At 46.2% G+C, this 22943-nt stretch overlaps 1 protein-coding gene across 1 annotated transcript in view; it reads right to left on the bottom strand.

Annotated features, from left to right (window-relative positions):
* Positions 1-8933: 8933 nt before the first annotated feature.
* The window catches only part of LOC135900132 (macrophage mannose receptor 1-like), a 117565-nt gene continuing 103555 nt past the window's right edge, over positions 8934-22943 (bottom strand). The window contains exons 17-20 of the mRNA XM_065429569.2: positions 20382-20453; positions 15770-15817; positions 15577-15621; positions 8934-9200 (exon numbers count right to left, since the gene is read on the bottom strand). Coding sequence (XP_065285641.2) covers positions 8989-9200; positions 15577-15621; positions 15770-15817; positions 20382-20453 — 377 coding nt within the window. The 3' untranslated portion in view covers positions 8934-8988. The remainder of the gene's footprint in view (positions 9201-15576; positions 15622-15769; positions 15818-20381; positions 20454-22943) is intronic.

Raw genomic sequence — 22943 nt, 5'->3', positions numbered from 1 at the left:
TGCTATGTCATGCTGATAACGTGCATGCCGTTCGTTACTGGAAAGTACCGGGCTCGCAGCGTTAAAGAAAGGAAACACATAGAGGCAGATGACGATTATCGTTGTGTGGCTACACCCCAAAGGGTGCAATATTTTTCTAGAGCGTAGCTGCATGAGCTTTAAGGGGCCCTGAAACACCTTTGTAAAGTAATCATGGAATGACCTCACTATTGGGGGAAGCCGCCTTCGCATAGCCAACTTCGCAGTGTCTACGCATAATTCGGACACAACACACAGCAACAGTGCATGCCTTCGCATCAATCTGCGATTACCAACACGACCGATGCGTTCGGGATTATGACGCAGCGTGCGATGGAGGAGAAAACGTAACTTTGAGAATGCGGCTGTCATTCGAGTTGGCAGTGCAAAGATGAACTAATTCTTTCCAGGTATGCTGACATCGCAGACAAATAAGTTTCTTTATTTATCCAACTCGAAATTACCAATAATAGTATTACTAAGAATGCTGTCGCGATCACGAAATTTGGCTAGGAGCCATATCACCTGTTGGGTCCGTCTCGACCCGCTTGTTACGGAGCGCATGACGGTATAGGCGAATGCGACAGCAAGTAATAGTCGATGCGAGATTGTAAGTTTCCTGCAGCATGCAGTGCAATAATATTTGGCTAACATTTTTCTTACCGCGTTCCAAATTGTTTCGGGGCCCCTTCACTCGTATTGGGAATTGTGGCTGAGATATTGCAATGCCTTCCTCGCGAAGATCAATGTTTTCAAAACGCCATAACATACGCGGTTATATCAAATGAAAGAAAAAAAAAAGAACGCAGTTTAATCTGTGCAGGCATGCCAGCATATAACTATTAGCATGCCACTGAAAAAGCAGCACTTGGGAACAAACTTACGGCACTTTTATTTTACTGATTAACACAATAATGATAACAACACAGCAATACGTGAAGTAACATGGCATAAACAGAACAAAAAAATTGTGTGCGTAACATTATAGGCGGAAAGCTCAGATCTAATAACACAGCGTGCTAGGAGCCTGAGAGTCGCCTATATACGAGACTCCGGGGTAAGATTTTGGCGCTATACTTGATGACACCGACAGAGAACGAAAAGCAAAAAACAGTCGTTTAGGTCGTCACGTTACGCGTCACCTTTCACGTGTAAGTATAATATGCGTACCAGTACGCAAATTAACTGGTACGCATATTAACAGTAAATGAAGCATATCAGCAAAAAAGAAAAAAAAAAGAAATGCCTCACATAATATTTTGAACCTACATTGAACGAAAGTCCATGAGCGCCAACTGTTCGTCGAGGTAGATTGGCACTGCTGCCCTCTGTGCAACTCTTAGTACGGTTCCGCTTAACTTTTACTATGTGAGCGGAACGGTATCTCATTCATCATCGTTAGGTCCACAGCAGGGCGAAGGCCTCTCCCATACTTCTCCAACTACCCCGGTCATGTGCTAATTGTGGCCATGTTGTCCCTGCAAACTTCTTAATCTCATCCGCCCACCCAACTTTCTGGCGCCCCCTGCTACGCTTCCTTTTCCTTGGAATCCAGTACGTAACCCTTAATGACATCGGTTATCTTCCCTCCTCATTACATGCCTTACCCATGCCCATTTCTTTTTCTTGATTTCAACTAAGATGTCATTAACTCGCATTTGCTCCCTCACCCAATCTGCTTTCTTCTTATGCCCCTTAGCGTTACACCCATCATTCTTCTTTCCATAGGTCGTTGCGTCGTCCTCAATTGAAGTAGAGCCCTTTTCGTAAGCCTCCAGGTTTCTGCCCCGTTGGTGAGTACTGGTAAGACACAGCTGTTGTACACTTTTCTTTTCAGGGATAATGGCAACCTGCTGTTCATTATCTGAGAATGCCTGCCAAACGCACCCCAGCCCATTCTTATCTCTGATTATTTCAGTCTCATTAGGTTTTACCAACTAAGTGTAACATATTTTCAAAAACGTCGCACTATGTCTCTGCCACTTATTCGGAAATGAAATCTATTTGTGTATGGGAGCAAGTGAACGGCTGTGTTTTGTGACGATTTTCGTAAATTTCTGTTTGCGCTGGCTAGATCGAATGAGCGCCTCAAAAATAATAATGATAAGTCTTTACGAGCCAAAACCACCACGTGATTACGAGACATGCCGTAGGCGGGCACTCAGGATTAGATTTTAACAGCCGGGATTAATTAGCACACACCAAAATCTAAATGCATGATGCACATTGCCAATCAAGCCCCAGCTCTGAGGCTTTGGCAGGCCTGCTATCAGTATTTCATTTTTCTTCATGTCATCTAAAGATTGTATTGTATTGTATTGTTCTCGCACTTCCCCTCCATCAAATACTTGCCGTCGCGGCCGGATTCTAACCGACGACCTCGAGCTCTGCAGCGCAAACCTGCATCTTCGCTATAGCCGGTATCGGCCACTCAAGTGGGACGCGTTATAAGCAAAGTGCTGAATCCAATGGAAATAATTCTGTCAAGAAACAGCCCTAGACATTCTAACCAGTGCAAGTTCGGTTTCCGGCACTTTGGTGCGGTACACATTGACGTGATGGAAGCATTTTGCTTGTCCACATATGGCGAGATGCGCAGGGTTGCAGATAATTGCCCAAAACAATTTCCGCATCAGCTGAACCTCATTTTACAAATCCAGCAGGTTTGTCCTCACACGAACAATCAGAGTAGCGGACCTGTTTTAAATTGGAAGCGGAGCGCCGATAAGGAAGATGACAAGAAATGCTAGATAACGGGAGGAAGTACTAGTGTAATTCGACGCAGTTTTTTGAATAAACCGGACGGTGACATCGCTGCAGTTTTATTTTCCCGAGCCACGCAAGCCTATCTATGGGTGCAGTGAGCCTCGTGTGTTTTGATGAAATAAGAGCACTTTGCAAATTGTTATTTCGCCGTTCTCTTGCGACTCAGTTTACCCGTAAGTGCGTCCCTTAGTGATTATAGGCTACACTATCCGCAAGTGGGGCCAGCTCATTTGCTGCGTCAAATTCTAACTTCCTGCCTACTTCGGGCACAACTGTCATGTTCCAGAGAAATTTACCGCCACGAAAAAAAATAAATTGAAAAGCTTGACCCCATGCTTGCTGCAATGCACCAAATATAAACCTGATTACCACCTCAGCCAATCTTTCTATTACTCTTAATTTAAGAACGTCGCAATCTGGTCCGTTTTATTTGAACGATTGCGCACTTCATTCTTTAAACTCACCCGCCGTGGTTGCTCAGTGGCTATGGTGTTGGGCTGCTGAGCACGAGGTCGCGGGATCGAATCCCGGCCACGGCGGCCGCATTTCGATGGGGGCGAAATGCGAAAACACCCGTGTGCTTAGATTTAGGTGCACGTTAAAGAACCCCAGGTGGTCAAAATTTCCGGAGTCCTCCACTACGGCGTGCCTCATAATCAGAAAGTGGTTTTGGCACGTAAAACCCCAGATATTATTATTCTTTAAACTTATTCCCTTCGCCAATCTTATTGTTGTTTAACTCACGGTGTGCCGTAAATCAAGTAAATGGTATGGTATGGTACAACTCTATTGAAGTCCTGTGGTTCGTGATTAATTGATGGGTATTGTTTTTTGGCTCAAGGGGGTAGTTCGTAAGTCTCCACGAAGTGGGCCGCTCCCACGTGGGAACCGGAAGGCCGAGCCTGTCGGCCGCAAGTAAATGTCCTAAAATAATCATTTAAAAAAATATGCAGTTCGCATCTGAAGCGTCCAGGGCTGTCTAATTAATGGTTTGTGTGTGTAAACGTATGCGCATTACGCATGCATCACCTCGTGTCCATCGCGACATGTCCGCAAGTGTTCAACTTGTCCTCAAACTTGCCCCCAAGTTAGCCGCGTATACTTGTCGCAGCACGTGAAACACAGCCCCCTTCGCCAACTCCGAGAAAGTGTTCGCGAAAATAATTCCGTAACGCCGTTAGTGCGCGAAATCTCTGGTAAGTCAAATCCTAAGGTAAAAATATATATATCTGAGACGATAATTTCAGTAACAGCTCACGCACATTTTCGGAGACGGTAAGTTACATCGAAACGGTTACCCATAATGCTCGAAATATGACGAAGCTCCGCGCGTTGCGAGATGTAATTTGCCGAACGTTTAGCTGCTCGGCCATATACTGTCACGCATATGTTGACCACTGTCGATGGGAGACGTTTACGTTGTTATAGTCACAAGAACCAACGGAAATCTCTATTGTTAATCCCCAATAACAACAGAAACAAAGTTTGACATGTTCTGAGTAAAGAAAACGATTAGACAACATTTGAACGGCGCTACGACTCGCCTCTTTGAGAAAGGATGCATGCCGCGCCGCCAAAGCCACGGGGAAAGCTGGGACGTTCAAAACACGCCGATGGGTCCGGGACGGTTAAGAAAGCCGCTAGCCCTTGTGTGCAAGTTGGTGCCTCCTTCCTCTCAAAGCACGCGCCTCTGGGGGTGTCTTTATGTGCGTGTCTGTGCGTCAGCGCGCGATCCCGTTTGTTTGCCCATTCGGTTCCGTTGCCGCCACAAAGGAAATAAATTCAGTAAAGAAAATGAACTGAGTTACCTGCTACATATATTGACAACAGCCTCAGATCGACCATTTCCAAACCCTGTAAACGGTTTGCACCATCCTGGGACGGAGCCGTATGACATCAGAACATGCAACAAGGAAGGCTGTGGTTGACCTGCAATGGTTGCAAAGCAGCTTCAATACTTTCCAATCTTTTTGCACTTTTACCCTATCGCAGCCATTCGATAAACGGTGAATGGCTTGAATAATCGTATGGCGCCGCTAATTAGCTTCCATATAGTTGCCTGCCATTTCATTGCTGGCACCTTGGGACAAATGGGTTTGCATATTCACAGCAAAGACAGCAACAAGGACTTAATGTGCTTTCCATTCTAACATTTTCAGCACGAGGGACTAAAAGTTAAGTCTCAATGCCTTGTTACATATTTAGATGTCCCGCACGGCCGAAACGAGCGAGAGCAAAGAAAAGTACGAGATTCGTGATAAACATTTGACTTAAAGCGCAAAAATAAATCAACAATGGATAGAACAAAGGAAGACGAGACAGCATGAGTGCTACTTCTAACTAAAGTTTAGTCTCAGAAAAGCGCGCCTATTTATCAGTCGACACAGATAAAAAGCAATGTGCATCGTGGCGCTAGAGCGCTCCAACTCCTCAAAAAAGTTTACGAAAGTTTTAAAATTTCACTATGACGCGACTATGCTCATTAAAAGCACAAAAGGCCAAAGGCTCCGAAAGCATAAGACATAGAAACAAGCTTTGATTCGGGTCTTTATCGTGTGGCCGTTAATAGTGTTGGATTTGCACCGAAAAACAACTTGGCGACTTATTTTCCTTGTGTGAAGGTTAATCAATGGCTAGCTGACACAGGTGGCACCATTTTTTCTTTAAATGTAGAAAGCCTCTAAAACCTACATAGCTGTGCTATCTCGGTGCCATAAAAGGACTGTTGTGCCTTGCAGAGCAGGTTCGCATCCGCATTGCCGGCAGTGTACGGCAAGATGCGGACCTGGTGACCCTTTGTCTGGTGACCTGGTGACCCTTTGACCGTTGATGCGAATCTGGTGACCCAGCTGTGGAGCTCTCTAAGTCTAATGCTTAGGCAGCGATGCATCTGCCCGATGTATTTTCGTCCATATGAAAAGAGAATGGGGTGCACAAAGCAGGCAGAATAAAGTATGTTATGCCGTATCCCGTAGTTTTGACATCCCCTTCCTGCGCATGCGCTTCTGAAGAGCTAGACAATGTTGTCTAGTTTGCTCTTAGCAGCTAAAACATCATCAACATTATATCGGGAGGCCACATTTTTTTATGCGATGCGAAAACCCATGAATATGCGGTATTACCGCATACTTATTTTTCCTCTCAACCCTTTCTATTGGTGCGCACTCTGTTCCTACCTTGATGGCCGTGAGGCATTTCAAGCTGGCTGTTGAAGTAACAGCCTCAGGCAGCCAGCTTCGCAAAGTTTTTTTACCTCACCATCCACGCTTTGTTTTATTAGATGTTGGCAAAACTTGGTCACCGCCGAGTGGACGCAGGAAAAGGCGATGCCATTTTTTACAAGTTGTGAAGGGCACGAATAAAAGCGTAGGAGGTCTTTTGCAGACCGAGGTATGTACTTCCAGCGTACCAGTGACCCCCTAAGCACAAGTTTCGTTCGGGATAAGCCATGCATATAAAGAGCGCAAAGTCGCGTGGATCTCTAATTGCGCTTCGTTTTTCTTATCATGCCGATCAGACTCGGCATGAAAGTGCTACTTGCTCTGAGGTGTTTAGACAAGAGCATTTACGAAACACAGTACCAACGGCTTCACGGCATGTAGCAGCGCACACGTCGTGCCTGTTTGACGCGATTGTAGGTTTGGGTAGCGAGCCAAGGCACTCAAGGAAATGGGATCGATGGTTCCGTGATCAAACGTATTCTGCTACGGAACTGGCGTGTATATTTGGCATTGCTACAGCGGAGCAGTAGGAAAGACGAGAACTCTCCACAATGACGACGGGTATAAATAATGGTGGGTTTTGAGCGTTGTAAACAGGGGGCGGGCTTGTGCATAGTCTGAAATATTACAGACCTGTTCGCAGGTCATCTCCAAGGTGCACGGGTTGAGCTGCGCTCGGTAGTGTCGGCCAGCCATTCGAGTGAATTGTTTCATAGTTACGTTTTCGTCTTACTATCACAGTGAACGTGGAGGGTCCACGTAATCGAAGCCAGTGGTCAGAACACGCACTTTTTTAGAAGGTTCAACAAGGTATCTTTGCCATCCGCTGGCATAAATATGTGTTGGTTGGCCGGGATATGGCTAATGGCTTCCGTAACGCTCCTTCAGCCTCCACCATTTAGAAGGTACGTGTAGATTGGTCTTGTGCTACGCTTTCAGGACAGCCATAAGAGCTCGAACCTCTCTGCAGCTAGCATTGCGTGCATAATGTTGTCGCATAATGCTGTTGTTGCAAGGTATCAGCTCTTGCGGTGCTTCTGGCTGTTATGTGGGTGTAAGCTCCGAGTACACCGTCATTTCTACCATTCGCCTTCGTCGGAATGCGGCAACGCCGGCCGGAATGAGATTCCGACAGCTCGCGCACATTAGCTTGCCCCGAGAACAGCAACTGATCTATTTCTACTTGTTAATAGGCTATTTAGTTCATATGCGTACTACAGTGTAATAGGATGGGCAACGTGAAGTAACACCGTGACGAAGAAGAGCGGTTCTCTCTTTTTTTTTTTTTTTGGCGCAGGTTTCTGCGGTTAACTGTCTTCGAAAGGCACTTCACGCTGTCCAAAAAAGCACTGTTCGCGGTCCTCGCGTTCCAAATCGTTGGCCAAACGCCTATTCAGGGCCAGGAACTGACGCGCCTGGACTGTAAGGGGAGCATAATACTTAGAACCTTTGTTGAGGCTATTAGAAATGGCTTACAAGGTGGGGCAATATTCCTGAGCCAAAAAAAGCTGGATAGGCTTCGACGCTCTTTGCTGTCCTCCTGTTGCATCCTAACAGTTGATCTACCGCTGGCAATATTGGCACGTGCTTATCTTTATTGGGTGACCGCATTTCACCGTCTAAGAAATGTTATCGCTCAGCGTAGCGCACGCCTGCATGTATCGGAAGTTTCTCGAACGTTATCAATAGTTCTATCCGTTGTCTCTTGTCGCTGAACCTTGTGTAATGTGATTGTTTGCACGCGCGGCGCGAATTGCGTAGAACTTTCTGGTAGACACGCGGGCACCAGCCAGCGATTATTCTGCATCCTTCGACGACTCGTGCATAAAAGGCGACGCGCTTGACTCCGCAGGGGTGCGACCGGAGATAGTTGTTCGGCGCGTTCGTTCGGTTACCGGCGCGCGCGATTGGCTATACTTCGCGCCGACGTCGCCAGCCGCGGGGCGCCGCCCCATTTTTGGTGACGTCAAAATGACGACTTGCTCCTGTCAATCATCCGCCCACCGAGCATTTCGTCCGAACGCGACGGGAGTTGAGAAGTTTGGAGCGATCATACGGCTTCGCATGGCGCGTCTGGTGGATTGGATTGAATCCAACAGGTGGCCTTTTCGGCTGCGGAATGGCATGTTTGAATCCAATCCATAGTTTATTTCTAGAAAATGGCGCTTCCGTTGGAAACTTAGGTCGTTGCGCTGGCGTTTCTAGAGGAAGGAGGAGAGCGGGTGGCGGTGCGAAATGCGTTTGAAGAAATGGCAGAAAGTGAATTCCGGCGTTGTTTTTGTTTCTCGAAACAAATAATTCGTTGGTTGTACAGAGAAATCGACAACACCATCGGTGCCAGCAAGCCACTGGGATGTTGTCGCTGCCTCTTGAAAAGTGCGCCACTCTTCCCGTCGTTTTTTTTTTCTTTTTCCTTCTCGCTGTGCGCGACACCACCTAGGGACGACGCAAAGAACCTAATAGTTATAAATTGCAGTAGTCACACGTACTACTATTTGAAAACGTGTTTGGGCTTGAGAAGAAAAGATTCCCTTTTTTTAGATAAAGATTTCATTCAATCGGAAGACGAGAAACATTTGGCTTTGTAGTATACTGTTTGCAAGCAGACGACAAACGACGGAGGTAAACTTCCGGGGAGGTCACCGCTTCCTGATTGGCTGCTCTCTCCGCCCCGCTGTCACAAATTTTGCATACTGCAACTTTGTGACGTTGCAGCAACTGAACAAAACGCGTATCGAACAAAATATCTCCGATCGCGCCCCAGGTCCGATTTTCGACGATCGCCGACTGCGTTCGTTGCTGTCGTTTTGCTTTCAGCTTAGCCCGTTTTCTGTTGGGACGGGTTCGTCCAATAAGGAAGTTATTTCGTCATTCACAGTATTGCTATACTGCGTTCTTTATCGTCACTAGTACTACGTGACAGTATGCACAACGGCACACGAACAAGCGACTTTTTTTTTTGGAAGCAATGTATTCCGGGAGCTCAGTCCGTGGCGGGTACGTGGAAGGAGAGCCCTTCGGCCGCCTCCCTGTGCTCGGCGGTCTGCAGTCGCCGGATGGCCTCGCGACGCTCCCGCGCCTCTCGGCGCTTCTTCTGGATGAAGGTGGGGATGCCCACGGCGAGGAACACGAGGAACAGGCAGCCCAGCATCACCACCACGGGGCCCGCGGCGCCGAAGTCCTCGTGGCGGTGACCTGCGTGCAAGTCGGTGTTAAAGGAGTTTGAGGCGTGTGCGAAAAAAAACAAAACACCCGCAGTATTGCATGCACTTGCGCATTTGCTGCCTATAAAGCGATAACCACCGGACTATGCTATCACGACTGCATATAACAGTTGCACTGTGCTTGCACTGTGCTTGTGCTTGCGAATAAATGTCACTCACTCATCGCTATTTCTGATTAATGCTATATAGTACTGCTACTGCACTGTAAAAAAAAAAAAAACACCGTACCCAACGCTACAAGGCTACCACTGCCCTATGTGCGGCGTACCAGACACCTTAGCGCACCTGATCATCGAATGTCCATGGCATCTAGACAAAGACGCATTGCCTTCACCGAGAGACTGTTGCAATGCCAGACAAAGCGAAGACCTCATAGAAATGTGGGAGGCCAAGCTCATCTCCGAGGACCTGGAACAACAACGACGCCTCGTCGCCAGGGCCAAGGAGGCATCGAAGGCCAGAGGGTTCCTGGAATGAGGAGACCTCCCACCGAGAGTAGAACCGGGCCTTACCCCGGAATACTGCTTCCAAAATAAAAGTTTATTCCTCCTCCTCCGATGAATGCAGAGAACCGAAGAAGGAAAGGAAATTTTCTATTTTGCTACATAACATCGCTTTGAATGGAGGAAACGGAGATTACTTTTTTTTTTAACTGACGTTTTTCCATCTACGGTGAAACACGGAATTTCTCCCCCCTCAATATGAAACGAATTCAATTGGTTCGCCTATGCTGACGCGAAAAAATTATCGTCAATATAGTGAGCCAAATTGGCTTTTTTTTTTCGTCTCTTTACTATCTTCAATTACCATATGCGCGCATCTTCACCGGCCCCGGAAATTTAGGCACACGGACCTCGTACGCGCGAGCAACGGGTCTTGGCTTCTGAGTGAGACACGGCTGCCATCGGGCCGACTCGTGCCACTCGGAGCGTGGTTAATTTGAAGTCGCAGAGGGGACACTCGGACGGTGCCGCGTGGTAGCAGGTGCTTCGGCGCCTGATGTTGTTTCAGGTGGCAAAGTCGCATGTTTTCCATAGCGTGACTTATTTGTACACGTAAGATCTGTTGCAACCAAATCCCAGCATTTGACTATGCCGTACTACACGAGAGTGGCAGTCATAAAGGGAGTAAAAGAAACATCTACATATTTTTCTGTAAAATTACAGAACAATGCACAAATAATCTGTTACAAGAATTGCCGTATATTTCCTGCCTTCCCTTCTTTTTCACAGCGCTCTTACCGTGTAGTGAAACTATCGCTGCGGCTACTACTAATACATCTAGCATTCATATCCTCCTCCTACTACTACTACTACTACTACTACTACTACTACTACTACTACTACTACTACTACTACTACTACTACTGCTACTACTACTAGTACTACTACTACTACTAACTACTACTAACTACTACTACTAACTACTACTAATAACTACTGCCATAAGTTGCACCCACGCTGGTCGATCGGGCAGGCGCGTTTCGTACACGCACAGCTGTGCTAGTGCCCGAACACGTGCATATTAAGGCTGGTTATCGATGGTTAATTAGCCACGAAGATGCAGGCTGATTTAACCAGTTAAAGAGTTAAGTTAAAAAAAGGTTAAGTTTCAAAAGCTAGCGGGTCTCGAGGTTGTAGTTTCTTCCAAACATGTAACCTGGACCGCTCGTACAACTCGGCTCACGCCGGTGCGCCTTCAGTTGGACCTTCGGCTGGGGTCCGAACATTATTGTGTAAATTAATACAAAAAGAAATTTGCATTTTATGGCAGCTCCTGCTATAATCTCAGCAGAATATAAAGTATGCATATTTAGCATGTTTTATAAATACATAATATATGCTTGCTTGAATGGAAAAAGGAAATTGAACACCTAGCAGTTTATGGCGGTGTAGTTTCAATCAAAAGGTCTCGCCCCTGCTATACATTCTTTCTCCTAATATAATTATCAGAAGCGCAATATTTTTGAAAACGGAGAGACGAAGTTTACAACTCCTAAGCATATAGCCCGGCCTGTGCATGACGGATAAGGACGCCGAGTTCAATTGCATATTTTGTTGATTGGCTTTACAAATCCCGCGAGCCTATTTTATCCTTTTTGTGTGCACTTCTAACAACTGCGTCTGCATTTATGTACGGCTGTTAAATAAACATTAACCTTGAATATTTCCTACATTTAGGTGAATTCCACAGGGATTTAATCTATCAGCCACAGCCTGATAAATATCTCCCTGTGATGTACAATAACCGTGCAATTAAGGCGCCAAGAGTTGTGATTGAAGAAAGTTCAACGTTTGCCCACGTCTAAAATCATAGAGAATATGAACATTATATTTTTTTAATTGTGTCATTTTCTAGTATATTTAGAAGATTCCGTAATCTGAACTGAAATTTCTTCCGTAAACCTAACTCCAGATTTTTCCAGATTAGTATACGATAGAAGTGATTTCAGCTGTTGCCTGATGGCAGCCTTCCTGTCTTGGACAACTCACGAATGAATTATCTTCTAATATTTGCTCCGTAGCTTTGGCTCGCTTCCACGGAAAGTAAATTTTCATGCAAGTAGCACCACATGTGCATGAAAGTAATTATGTAGAAAGCTAATTAGTTATGTTTATGATAGTTAGCTGGATGTGTTTTGATTGCTCGTGAAAGTAATCTATGCCTCACTCAATAATCCAGCTCAAGGACTATAGAATTGTGTTATCCGTCACGGGGGATTTTCGGAAATTTTTTAAAACATGAAAACGGCCACCTGGTATGTCACAGCACCACCCTGGTCCTCAGCGCGCAAGTCGAGTGAAGTGGCTACCCTCTCTGTGCTTTCCTCTATTTTTTTCCTCCTCGAACGGCATTTCAATGTCGTTGCTGATGTTTTGAGAGTAAAAGTGAGGGACGATGGCCAACGAATTTTTAAAATAAATTGTTTGTGGAAAATAATTAAGTAACGTATGAAAAAGGGCTGTACAGAGGACACACTGGAAATGCTAGGCCAGCTCCTTCTGTCTACGGCATCTACGCATTGTTAACGAAAGTTCGGCAACATATAAGTAATCTAGGAGTAATCTATTATTTTAGAGTTATTGCTCCATTACTTTCATGGGGAGTAATTGGTGGCTGTAATCAATTACATATTTTTGAATGAAGTGACTGTAACTGTAATTGGTTACTATATTCTGTAACGTGTACAAGGCCTGCTCGGGACGTACGCATTTCTCGTGTCTGTCTCGTGCGACTGCGCTCCCGTCTGACGCGACAACGGAAAGGGCGCCAGCCCCCTGTTAAGCCTTATTGTCTCCTTTGCCGGATGTTCCTCTTCCATATAGCGCAGTCAGTGATGAATGAAAGCTACCCACCGCCTTAGCTGTGTGGCTACTTCATAACGCTTCTGAGTTCGAGGTATCGCCACATGTTTGTTGGGAGTGAAATGCGATAACGCTCGCGTGCTTACATTTCGGTGCATGGTAAAAGATCCTGTAGGTGGTTCAAATATATCCAGAGGCCCCCATTATACGGCATGTGCCTCATAATCAGATTGTGGTTTTCAACATTTTTATCTATTTCGCTGAGAAAAAAAAACACACATACACGGACGAAGGTGACCCCTGGAAAGCTGCTATCGTGAGCTGCTTGACAAGGCGTAGCCCCACACCCCCCCCAACCATGGCAAAACAAGCGGGAACTTTAAACAAAAAGATAAAAACCACTACGAATGTAAGCGGCGGTAGCAGCCAACGAGCCCCTATTGCCGCCTGCATGAGACCTCCTCGCAGATCCGCTACTGTGTTGAAGAGATGCCTGCTCCAGTCGAGATTCCAGGTTCTAATAACGCGGGTTCTCCCGAGACTTGGCAGCCCGGGAGCGAGCCCGAACTGTCGAGAACATTCACACACGTAGGCCAGGCTCAACAACTGTGGGCGAAGGCTCTCCGGCTCGAATTCGGTCACAGCGCGTGTTACGAGAACGCTGGATGGCGGTCGGCTCGTCGCGGTCGCAAATTAACCGAAAGGCCCCCCGTCCTGGTTCACGCGTGCCGTGCCGCGGCCGCGTGATCTGGTACGAATTGCTGACCCGGCTGACTCAGCCCTGACGAAACTACGCGACGCAAATCGCTTAACGTTGTCACTCCGCTTCGCCGCGGTGGCTGCCCGCGTTGCTTCGGGACTCGGAAAAAAATTACGGAAGGCGACGTTCGAGCGTTTCGTTATACGCTGAAAATTCGTGCCTCCCTTTCTGAGCCGGTGACTTTTGGTCACGACTTTAAAGTGCGCGGCTTAATTTCTTCCCTTCTATACTGTGTTGCACGTCCTTACGCCATCCAATACGTACTAGGATTAGAAGTGTCAGAATGCTCGAGATTTGCAATGCGAATCGTAGAGTTCCTGCTATGATATTCGTATTCGATTTCACGAATGACTATTAGAAGCTAGAAGTGGAAATACCTATGTAAGTGAACGCTCTTTACATTAATTCGACTACAATAAACACTGTTGCCATTCGCAACTTTCACCGGCTATATAGGGCACCACAACTTATCCAAAATGGCTGTCGATCCGGTGATAACCTCCACGAGGACATCGCCGCCTGCGTAGTTTTGGTCGCGGGTTACCACTTGCCGATTATAGTATCATTTTGCGTGGCATTGCACTTCAATTTCAGGAAGCAGCTCACGCTTGAGTGCGTAATGTCACACTTATAAGCCGCGAGAGGGTGACGAATGCACTCCGTCATAATCAGTATATCAGTAAACATCAATGACACATTGAGCCACGCACTTGTTCACTTTCTATCGCCATCGAGCCCGACTGGGATCTAATTTATATTCCAAATGGCTCCCTTCCGCAGCTTTCGCAAGCGAGTAAGTCGTGATCGACTAATTAGATACCAATCGGGCTTGATCGTGATCGTAAGTGCCGTACGACACTGATCAGAAGAGGCACTTACGATTGAGACCGATCGTTATAGAATTTCGCGATCGCGAGTGGTTCTCCTCGGCAGCGACCGTAAAGAGTCTGAATTATACAAAAGAACAATACGAGCATTCTTCTTTCACAGATACCCTGGTTAGACGTATGTGAATGTGAGACTGTCTAATGGGTGACCTAGTGAGGTTAATTCGGGGGTTTCGCACCCCAAAAGAGGGTTTCCAATGCACAGTTTCACAGACCATTTCTTCCTGTCGTCGCTTGTCCGAAGAAAAACTATGATGGCTTACGACATCTTTTACAGTGCGGTTTGAGCATTGCGGCACAGAGCCTCACATGCGATTGCTCTTGTACTTCGCATTTCTGAAACGCCAAAATTCCACTGCGATGTTTAAAAAGAGATCCTTCGTAATTCGCTTTCCGCATGCGCAAGAAGTCAGGAAAGTCAACGACGACGAAGCACAGCTCGCCTGTTCTCACCAGGCATGTATTCGTTCTGTAACCGCCGTGATTGCTCAATGGCTATGGTGTTGGGCTGCTGAGCACGAACTCGCGGAATCGAATCCCGGCCACGGCGGTCGCATTTCGATGGGGGAGAGAACACTCGTGTACTTAGATTTAGGTGCACGTTGAACAACCCCAGGTGGTCGAAATTTCCGGAGTCCTCCACCATGGCGTGCCTCATAATCAGAAAGTGGTTTTGGCAAACAAACCCTATAATTAATGTATTTGTTGTATCATCGGATCACTGCTTTCGGCGGTTGCCGTGTGGTGGCTCCACCGTACCTGAAAGTTGCGAATTTCGTGGCCGGGCAATGCAGTTCTTGAGTGAGTATACAGGCAAATAGCTTCTGCTTCATAGCTTCTTGTCGCTCAATAAGAATGGCTCGCATTTAAAAGCGCCATATACTGACATTTATGAAGAGAAAAATTGGCATCCACCCGAATGTAGCACGAGGCTACAAAGGAAGCCCATCTAGGTTTCTCAAAAGATAGGTTTACAGTTGTCCTCAGCTGCGAAGCTTCTCTTTTTGATAAAAGCCGACGCGCGGGACCGTCACTACCACGTGACAATATCATTATCATATCAACAACTCCAGCTCGTCAGCTCCATACGACAGACAGCGAAGGGAGCAGCCGCTGCAAGGTTGAAGATGAGGTGCCGCTGGGTAATTGACGCACGCTATTATTCCACCTTGGTATCTTACAAGCTTGCGCTTGTAAATGCACTGTAACTATCGTCTGTGTCCTTGTGTTTCTTCACGCGTAACAATGTAATTCTTCTTGTTAATGTTCTCAGGTCCATAGGCTGTATAGCACTGGAGCACTTGAGAGTACGGATGCGTGACATGTCCGTGTTGAGGAAGGAGAAGAAGCAAATAATCGCGAAGTACTGACGTAGCATTCGCTCAATTGGCTCACCAGCGATGTTGTTAGGGTGATGGCCCACGGGCTCGTCCGGAAATGCTGAAGGAACAAGAGAACCAAATAAACGCGATTAGGACACTAGCCTGCGGTTGCATGCAGACACTACAGTGTCAACTGTACCCGAGCATGGCTCAGAACTTTCAGAAAACCAGCGACATAGCGGAGTAACGAAAGTTGATGTGTTCACCTTTGACAAGCCGTTGAGCCTCTGTGACGGGACTCTGGAAGGACACATCTGCAAACATGTCAAACGTAATAAAAGGCGTCACCAATTTGCGTATGAGGCGGCTATAGATAACGTGCTCCTACTGCGGTGCTCCTACGGTAGTCGGAGACGACGAAGGCAGGCGTATATAATAACGGGGCTAATGCCTGGGCTGGCATAGCGTAAAACTATCCCAATATGTTTTTATCCCGAATTCGTCATTATCCCTTCCTGATAGGTCAAAATGGCTCGGACTCGGCCCATTTGGGCGCGGCGCCCGCACATATGGGCTGGACTCGAACCATTCTGACCTACCACGGAGGGCTATTGGACGATTTGTAATGAAAACAGATTCGAATAGCTTTACGTTATAACGGCCCTGCAGGCTATGGCTCCGTATACAGAGCAGTGGAGAGTAATTTAGTAAAGAAAGAAATAAAAATAAGAGCGTGCGGCGAAGTTTGCGAGCAGATGCAGGCCGAACTAATCCACTGAAAATGGTGAGTTGGGTTAATCCTATACGCCCACCTAGTAACTGAAAATATTAGGTTATGGACGCTACAGTTTAACTTACGCAAGGCTCGCCCTAGCGAATATCAATATGTTTCACCACAATGCATAAGAATTCTCAGTGCGCAAGTTTTCCTTGCCTCTGTTAGTATGCTTCACCACAATGTACTGTTTTCGGGCGCTTTCTTTTTCTTGCAATTTGTTGGTTTTTAGACAACTTCAGCAGGCTTCACCGCCATCCACAATTTATGTGACGAGCTTTACAGGAGTGCACATTGTATTACGGCGAAAAAAAAAACCAGCAAATCCTGGTTACTATTCAGTTTCTTCAAGCCAGAACGCAGTACATCAATGTGTTAGCATCACGGCTATTAATCGACGAGTTTAACCAGCACAAACAGTGAACCCGAACATTTCATCATCCAAGACGTCCGTTTTATAAAACAAAAGGCTCTTCGTTTAAAAGTGTGCCTGAAATAACTTCCGATGGCATGTTGAACTCTCTGTTGAACACATTGCAGCCCCCGTACGAGTTCTTGCTAACAATCATCGCTTCATTTACGCGTTCACAAACTTGCAATACAGAAAGCATGCGCTTTGTGAAAGCCTGTTAGCAGCGGCTCTGCGGCTAGGTAGTTTGGCGCCATCTAGCCTGTATATGCTGAATGACAACTGTCGCCTCCGAGATCACCACGTAATGGCTTTTTATTATGGATAATTCGGTGAAAAAATAAAACTAAATTTTAATGTTTTATGTGCCAAAACCACAATTTTATTATGAGTCAGGTCGTAGTGGGTCTCTGGGATTTTTCCCGGCATCGGGGTCTTTAACGTACATTAAATGGTCCTATTTTGCGTAAGCATTCATTGGCGAGTACTCCAGACCCGTCACATGAAAAGTGTAATGCTTTGTATCTGCGCAAAAATGCGTAATTCGCATGGACACCGTTATAATAGTGAAAATATTGATTGGTAGCTTATAAGCGATAAGTCCCACAATTTCAACGAAAAATAATATCCCTAGATACATAGGGCTCCCTAGAATATCTACGAGGAAGCTTATAGTAGGGGTGGGCCAAGTGAAATTTGGGGGTTGGCCAACTTGCGTTTGCACGTGACCCAACTTGAATTTTAGTGGTGGGTCAACTAAAATTGGATGGTGGGCCAACATAAGTTTTCAGGTAACCCAACTTGAAATTTAAACGTGGGCGAACTTGAATTTGGGAAGGGCCCAAATTAAGTTTGGGGACGGGCCAAGTAGAAATTTGGGGGTGGGTCAACTCAAATTTCGGGTTGGGCCAACTTAAATTTGCAGGTGACCCAACTTAAATTTTGGTGGTGGGCCAACTTAAATTAGTGGGTTGGCCAACTTAAAATTTGGGAGAGGGTAAAAATAAAATTGCGGTTGGGCCAACTGAGTTTGGGGGTGGGGCAACTTGAACTTTGGACACGGTCCACTTCATACTTAGGCTAATTTGAAATTTCGGGGTGGGCCAACTCGAAATTTGAGGGATGGGCCAACTTAAATTTTATGGCGGGCCAGCTTAAATTTGGGGGTAGGCAAACTGAAATTTGGGAGTATGCTTACGCATACTTAGACAACTGTAGTGGAGTTTCTGCATTCTTATTCTTAGTGGGCATGCCAGTAAATTTGAAGTGATCTAAATAAACAAAATTGTATTTACTAGCGATTTTTTATACGATTCCAGATTGAAAATTGTCGCGTATTTCCTTGTCCTCTAAAGAAAGCGATTAGTACAGCCATTAGAGTATACAGGAAGGAAGAGTGGTACAAGTGATAAATTTTCGGAAAGATTTTGCTGCACTAGGGCCGTGGCTGCATCGCTGATACACCAGTAACTGTACGAACGTATGGAGGAAACGACTGCTGCCGAAAAATTAATCTTATTTAGAGAGCCTAAGAGTTTAGTGTGTCGATTTAGGAAAGGAAATTTAGTATTTCGCCAACCTCAGCATGTTTACATACCTAAACAGTAGCGTGTGGGGTGGCAGCATTATGCTTAGCTCCAATAAACGTAACATTTTACATGCACCTTGTGGTGTGTTGTTTCATTGTTTTATAAGTTTCATTGTCATGGTGCATGCAGCATGTCACTGTTCCTAAATTAGACACTCCTCGGTAAATGGAGTGTACAATATTAATTATCATTTGGGACCTGTCATATTGCTTTAAACGTGGCATTTATTAAAATTTATAAAATAAATTGGGTATTTCATTTGCCTATTCGGAGGTAATTTTTCTCAAAAATTTGTATTATATTCGATTCGGAAATTTTGGTATTTGAAAACCCCTGTACGAATGAGTATAATTATGAAGGCTTGAAACATGATGGCACAAACCACTGCAAATACTGAGTAGAGCATATCACCGATAAAATTTGTCGTCCGAGTTGAAGGCGTGTATCATGCAGAAGACGTTTCACATAAGTACCCCTGACGAAAAAGTGCGAGAAGTAAGCCTAACTTCCTATTGCAAGCATAAACGCCCCACTCGTATTCTAGTACATAATGGGATCCTAATTTTAAAATGACTGCCTAAAAGTGGTTTTAAAGGAAAAGAAAAATACGGGCATCGAATGAAAACTGCTTTGAGCTGCTGTACGACAACCTATTGACCCTTTTCGCGTCGATCCCGTGGACTGTGCCATGTTCGATCACGTGGTGACGTGTTCATTTCTTGTCTCTACTGGCTCCGTTGCGTCAGCGTTTACAACGGGTGCGTATGACGCCGGTGCGGCTTAGCAAACCTCTGGAACAGAGGTTTGCTAAGGAAGATATCGGTGCGCACGAGGGAGATATCGTAGGTGGTGACTGGGTGGACGACACGAAGCTTTGGCCACAGCTTTTCTGAGAACGTGCAAAAGCGATTTGGAAGCTAATTAAGCTATGTAGAAACAGTGCGAGCAGCGCATATATGGTGCTTGTTTTAAAAGCGGCACTAAATATGTATTACAAAGCTATCTAAACTTTCCGCTCATGAACTGAAGCAGCGGCCTGTCACATTTTTGACTCAGTAAGGTTCATCGGCGCGATCACTATCTGCTTATTTGCTACCCAATCCATCGTGGGTGTGCTCAGTTCGGGTAGATTTGTTCTTTCTGCGTTCAAGGCTTGAAATGTAGCCGTTTTGTGCATTGTAATACATTGTAGCAAATACGTATTATCGCCAGTAACTCGCTTAATCTTGTGGATCGTCACGAAACATTCAGCTTTGACCATTCGGTGCGCTATCGGTGTAGTCTGTCATTTATTGCGCGTATATAGCGCACATATATTCAAGTGTGCACCCACTCACTTACGGACACATTTTGCGATAGAGTGAGCGTAAGTTGCCGTGCCAGTAGGCGTAGATGTGCGTAAAACACTGTGCGACTATGACAGCAGCGGCGCTGCTCCTTTTGTAGTTGTTTAACGAGAAGTACTCACTATCGCCGACGCTCTTAGGCTGAAGCACTTTATTTCAAGTTGAGTGGTCGAACGCTGTCTGATGAGCAAATTTATGCATCATCGAAGAAATATGCGCATCTCGAAGTGTCGGCAACACGTACGGACAGTTTCAGCAGCGGTCCGCGAACTTGGCTACACAGATTCATTCCATCCCTTAAAATGCCAGTCACTATTCTTGCAGCCAACTAGTGCACGCGTCTTCAATCCACATGATTCAATCCGGCATGATTGGAGCACACTGCGTTAGCGGAAACTCAGTTGCATTTGCGACAGCTGATCGCACAGAAGCAAGGTGGAAGCGGTACTGGGTTTGTATTGGTGCGCGGTCGGCTGAGGCCACGTGCGGCGGGCCCCCCAAAAGCGGCATCTCGTTTATCTAGAACAAACTGCACGGCGAAAAGGGTCTATAGAAGTGGAAATTTCAGTTTGATGTTCTTAGAATAATGACGAGGACTGCGCGGTGGCACGAGGCATAGGCTTATTCTCGGCGGGCACTTTTGCCATCGGAAGTTCGTACAGATTATTGCCCTGGTTGGATGTGATTGCCTCAGCCTCCCGGCTGCTACTACACTGATTTTACGCGCTAAGGAGTAACGATGGAGGCTGGTATACTCACTTGGCACTATGAAAGGGCTCTCGCGCGAAAGTAGCCTGGTGACATTGTGAGTTGCATTGGCACCAAGAATCCCTGCAGTAGAAAGTGGCGTGCGTATGTAAAGTATGCCCGGTATGAACATAAATGCAGAAAACAAAACAAAATAAAATACAAGGAAACGCATGGAGCAGTGACCTCTCTATTTTACGAATGGTGAAGGTTGTGGCGTGCCATGCTAATGAGTTATCTACTGCGATGAATGATTTATAAGTTTTGCAGAATTATTGCGTCTAACGTCATGAAGCTGCGAAGTCGGCAACGAACGATGCCGTAGCCATGGAAGCGCTTAACACTTCCCTGGTCGCTCCTCTAGGGCGTAATATAATGTAATGTAATTAATGGTAATGCGCATAAATCACACAGAACAATATATGTCATGTCGCCACTGGGCACTTTCTTACTCTACCCCACCCGTCCATCTTCTGTTTTACATCTTTTGTAGACCGCTTCCAGTCCCCCCGATATTCCAGCCTATCCCGATGGAAGTTTCCGCCACTCACGAAGCTGGACACATTATTATACCGAAGGCGCCCAGCCAATCATAACGGGCACTTAGGAATCAAAACCTTTGGCAATTCATCCTTTGGAAATCTTCTAAGAACAGGCTATGGATACTTTGCCGATAGCCCACCTTTATCGATAACAATTTCGCTATTTATGTGCGACTAGGCATCGTCAAAATTCACGATGTCATGCTGAGCTACTGCGTGAACTACGGACTGGTGTCTTCAACTATCTCTCGGTTTTGCATAATGCAAGCGCTCCCACTTGTGTGCGCTTTGCCTCCGTAGCTTTCCCCTGATAGCCACAGAAAGTCGTCGGTGAGTATGAAGCATATAATCTGCCCTCGATGGCATGCCTTGCATGCGCGACCCGTGAGAGTGAAGGTTTAGAAGGTCTCCTGAGACGGGCACTGCGCGTTTGGCTGCAAAAGCGACCAAGCCAACTGGACGCACCATCACGATCCGCTCAATCGGCACTGCCGCGGAGCCCAGAGCACCACTTCCACTGGAGCTGCATGAGCGCTTTGAACACAAACAGTAGTTTGTCTACCTTGTTCCTACCGAGCTCTCCTACTGAGCTTCCTACTGTGTGCTCGTCTAAAACAGTAGAAAGGAGAAAAAGAAAGGGGAAAAATATCCTACTGAGCTGCTGCATGCATACCGCACCGTCGTGCATAACCTATAGTCTCAGTGGAACGCACAGTAAATGTCAAACTTGCTTTATTTAATTCTTTCTTTGAACGGTTACAAACGCCGGCCGTCCTCCTTCGGTCCCACATCGACCATTGTTGAGTTGCAGTCTGGCACGCTTCTATCACGCAAGCGTTCTCAGACCAACTCAGCGCAACAGTAAACGTTCCTATCGCTTTCAACGCTTCCCCTGCGGGCTCAACTGAGACTCTTTCAAAAACAATGTGTGTGCGTGCGTGTGCGTGCGTGTGTATGCGTGTGTGTGTGTGTGCGTGCGTGCGTGTGTGTATGTGCGTGCGTGTGTGCGTGTGTGTGTGGCGAGGCATGCCCGCTTCACCGAATTAAGTATGAGTGTTTCTAGCCTCTATCGTGGGCCTATCGCAGAGACAGTGCAATTTATATATACAGGGTGATCATATTTAAGTTTTATGCACTTTTGAAACGTCGCCAATGGCACATAGAAAAATTTGTGTACTTGAGGTGGATTATTCCAAGAGGTGGACATTGCTAGGACGAGAAACCGAAACACATATTCAGCTAACTAACAAAAGTTTAATAATTAACTTTTTATCTAATCACTTTACCGCATATAGTGTAATTTGCATATTGCACCCGGTGAGCTTGTAAGACGTATCCTATTGAAATGAATATCCAAAAATTGGAGGACGCTTAAGCTTCGCCTTCAAGTGTGGAACGCGACAGCGTTCCCGTCGACCCGCCAAGTGGTGTAAGACAATGGGCTGCTGCGCAGTGACTACGCGCCCCGCATCGGACGCGGTGAGCGTCGAGCAACGCAGCGTTCGGCGCGGCAACGAAATGTGCGCCTGTGCAAGCGACACACGCCTGAAACAGGTCGTTTCTAAGGCAACACCGCGTTCACTAGAGGCGCTTTTGTAGCGCTTTGAAGCATCGAGCTCGTGGCTCAGTGGTAGCGCCTCCGTCTCACACTCCAGAGACCCTGGTTCGATTCCCACCCAGCCCATCTTGCAAGTTGTTTTTGATTCGTGAAGTGCCTGCTGGGATTTATCGCTCACGGCCAATGCCGCTGACGCCGACACCGACGACACCGGCTTTTCTGCGACACGAGCTCCTTAACGCTATCGCGTTAAAATGACACCAGTTTCGACATAGTACTTTCGTAAGTGTGGGACAAAATATATGGGCGTTCCAGTTACTTTCCTGCGTGAACGCATAAAAGAGTTTATTTTTTAAGGTAAGTGGAACAGCAGTGCACTTTTCCGGTATGTTTGATGGCGCATAATTTTTCAACTAGCCGAATATGTGTTTCGATTTCTCGCGCAAGTAATGTGCACCTCTGTGGCTAATACAG

The sequence above is a fragment of the Dermacentor albipictus genome, chromosome 4, assembly GCF_038994185.2.
Source record: "Dermacentor albipictus isolate Rhodes 1998 colony chromosome 4, USDA_Dalb.pri_finalv2, whole genome shotgun sequence".
NCBI classification, from domain to species: Eukaryota; Metazoa; Arthropoda; class Arachnida; order Ixodida; family Ixodidae; genus Dermacentor; species Dermacentor albipictus.
The sequence above is the reverse complement of the archived record's forward strand: the minus strand, read 5'-3'. Positions and strand labels throughout refer to the sequence as shown.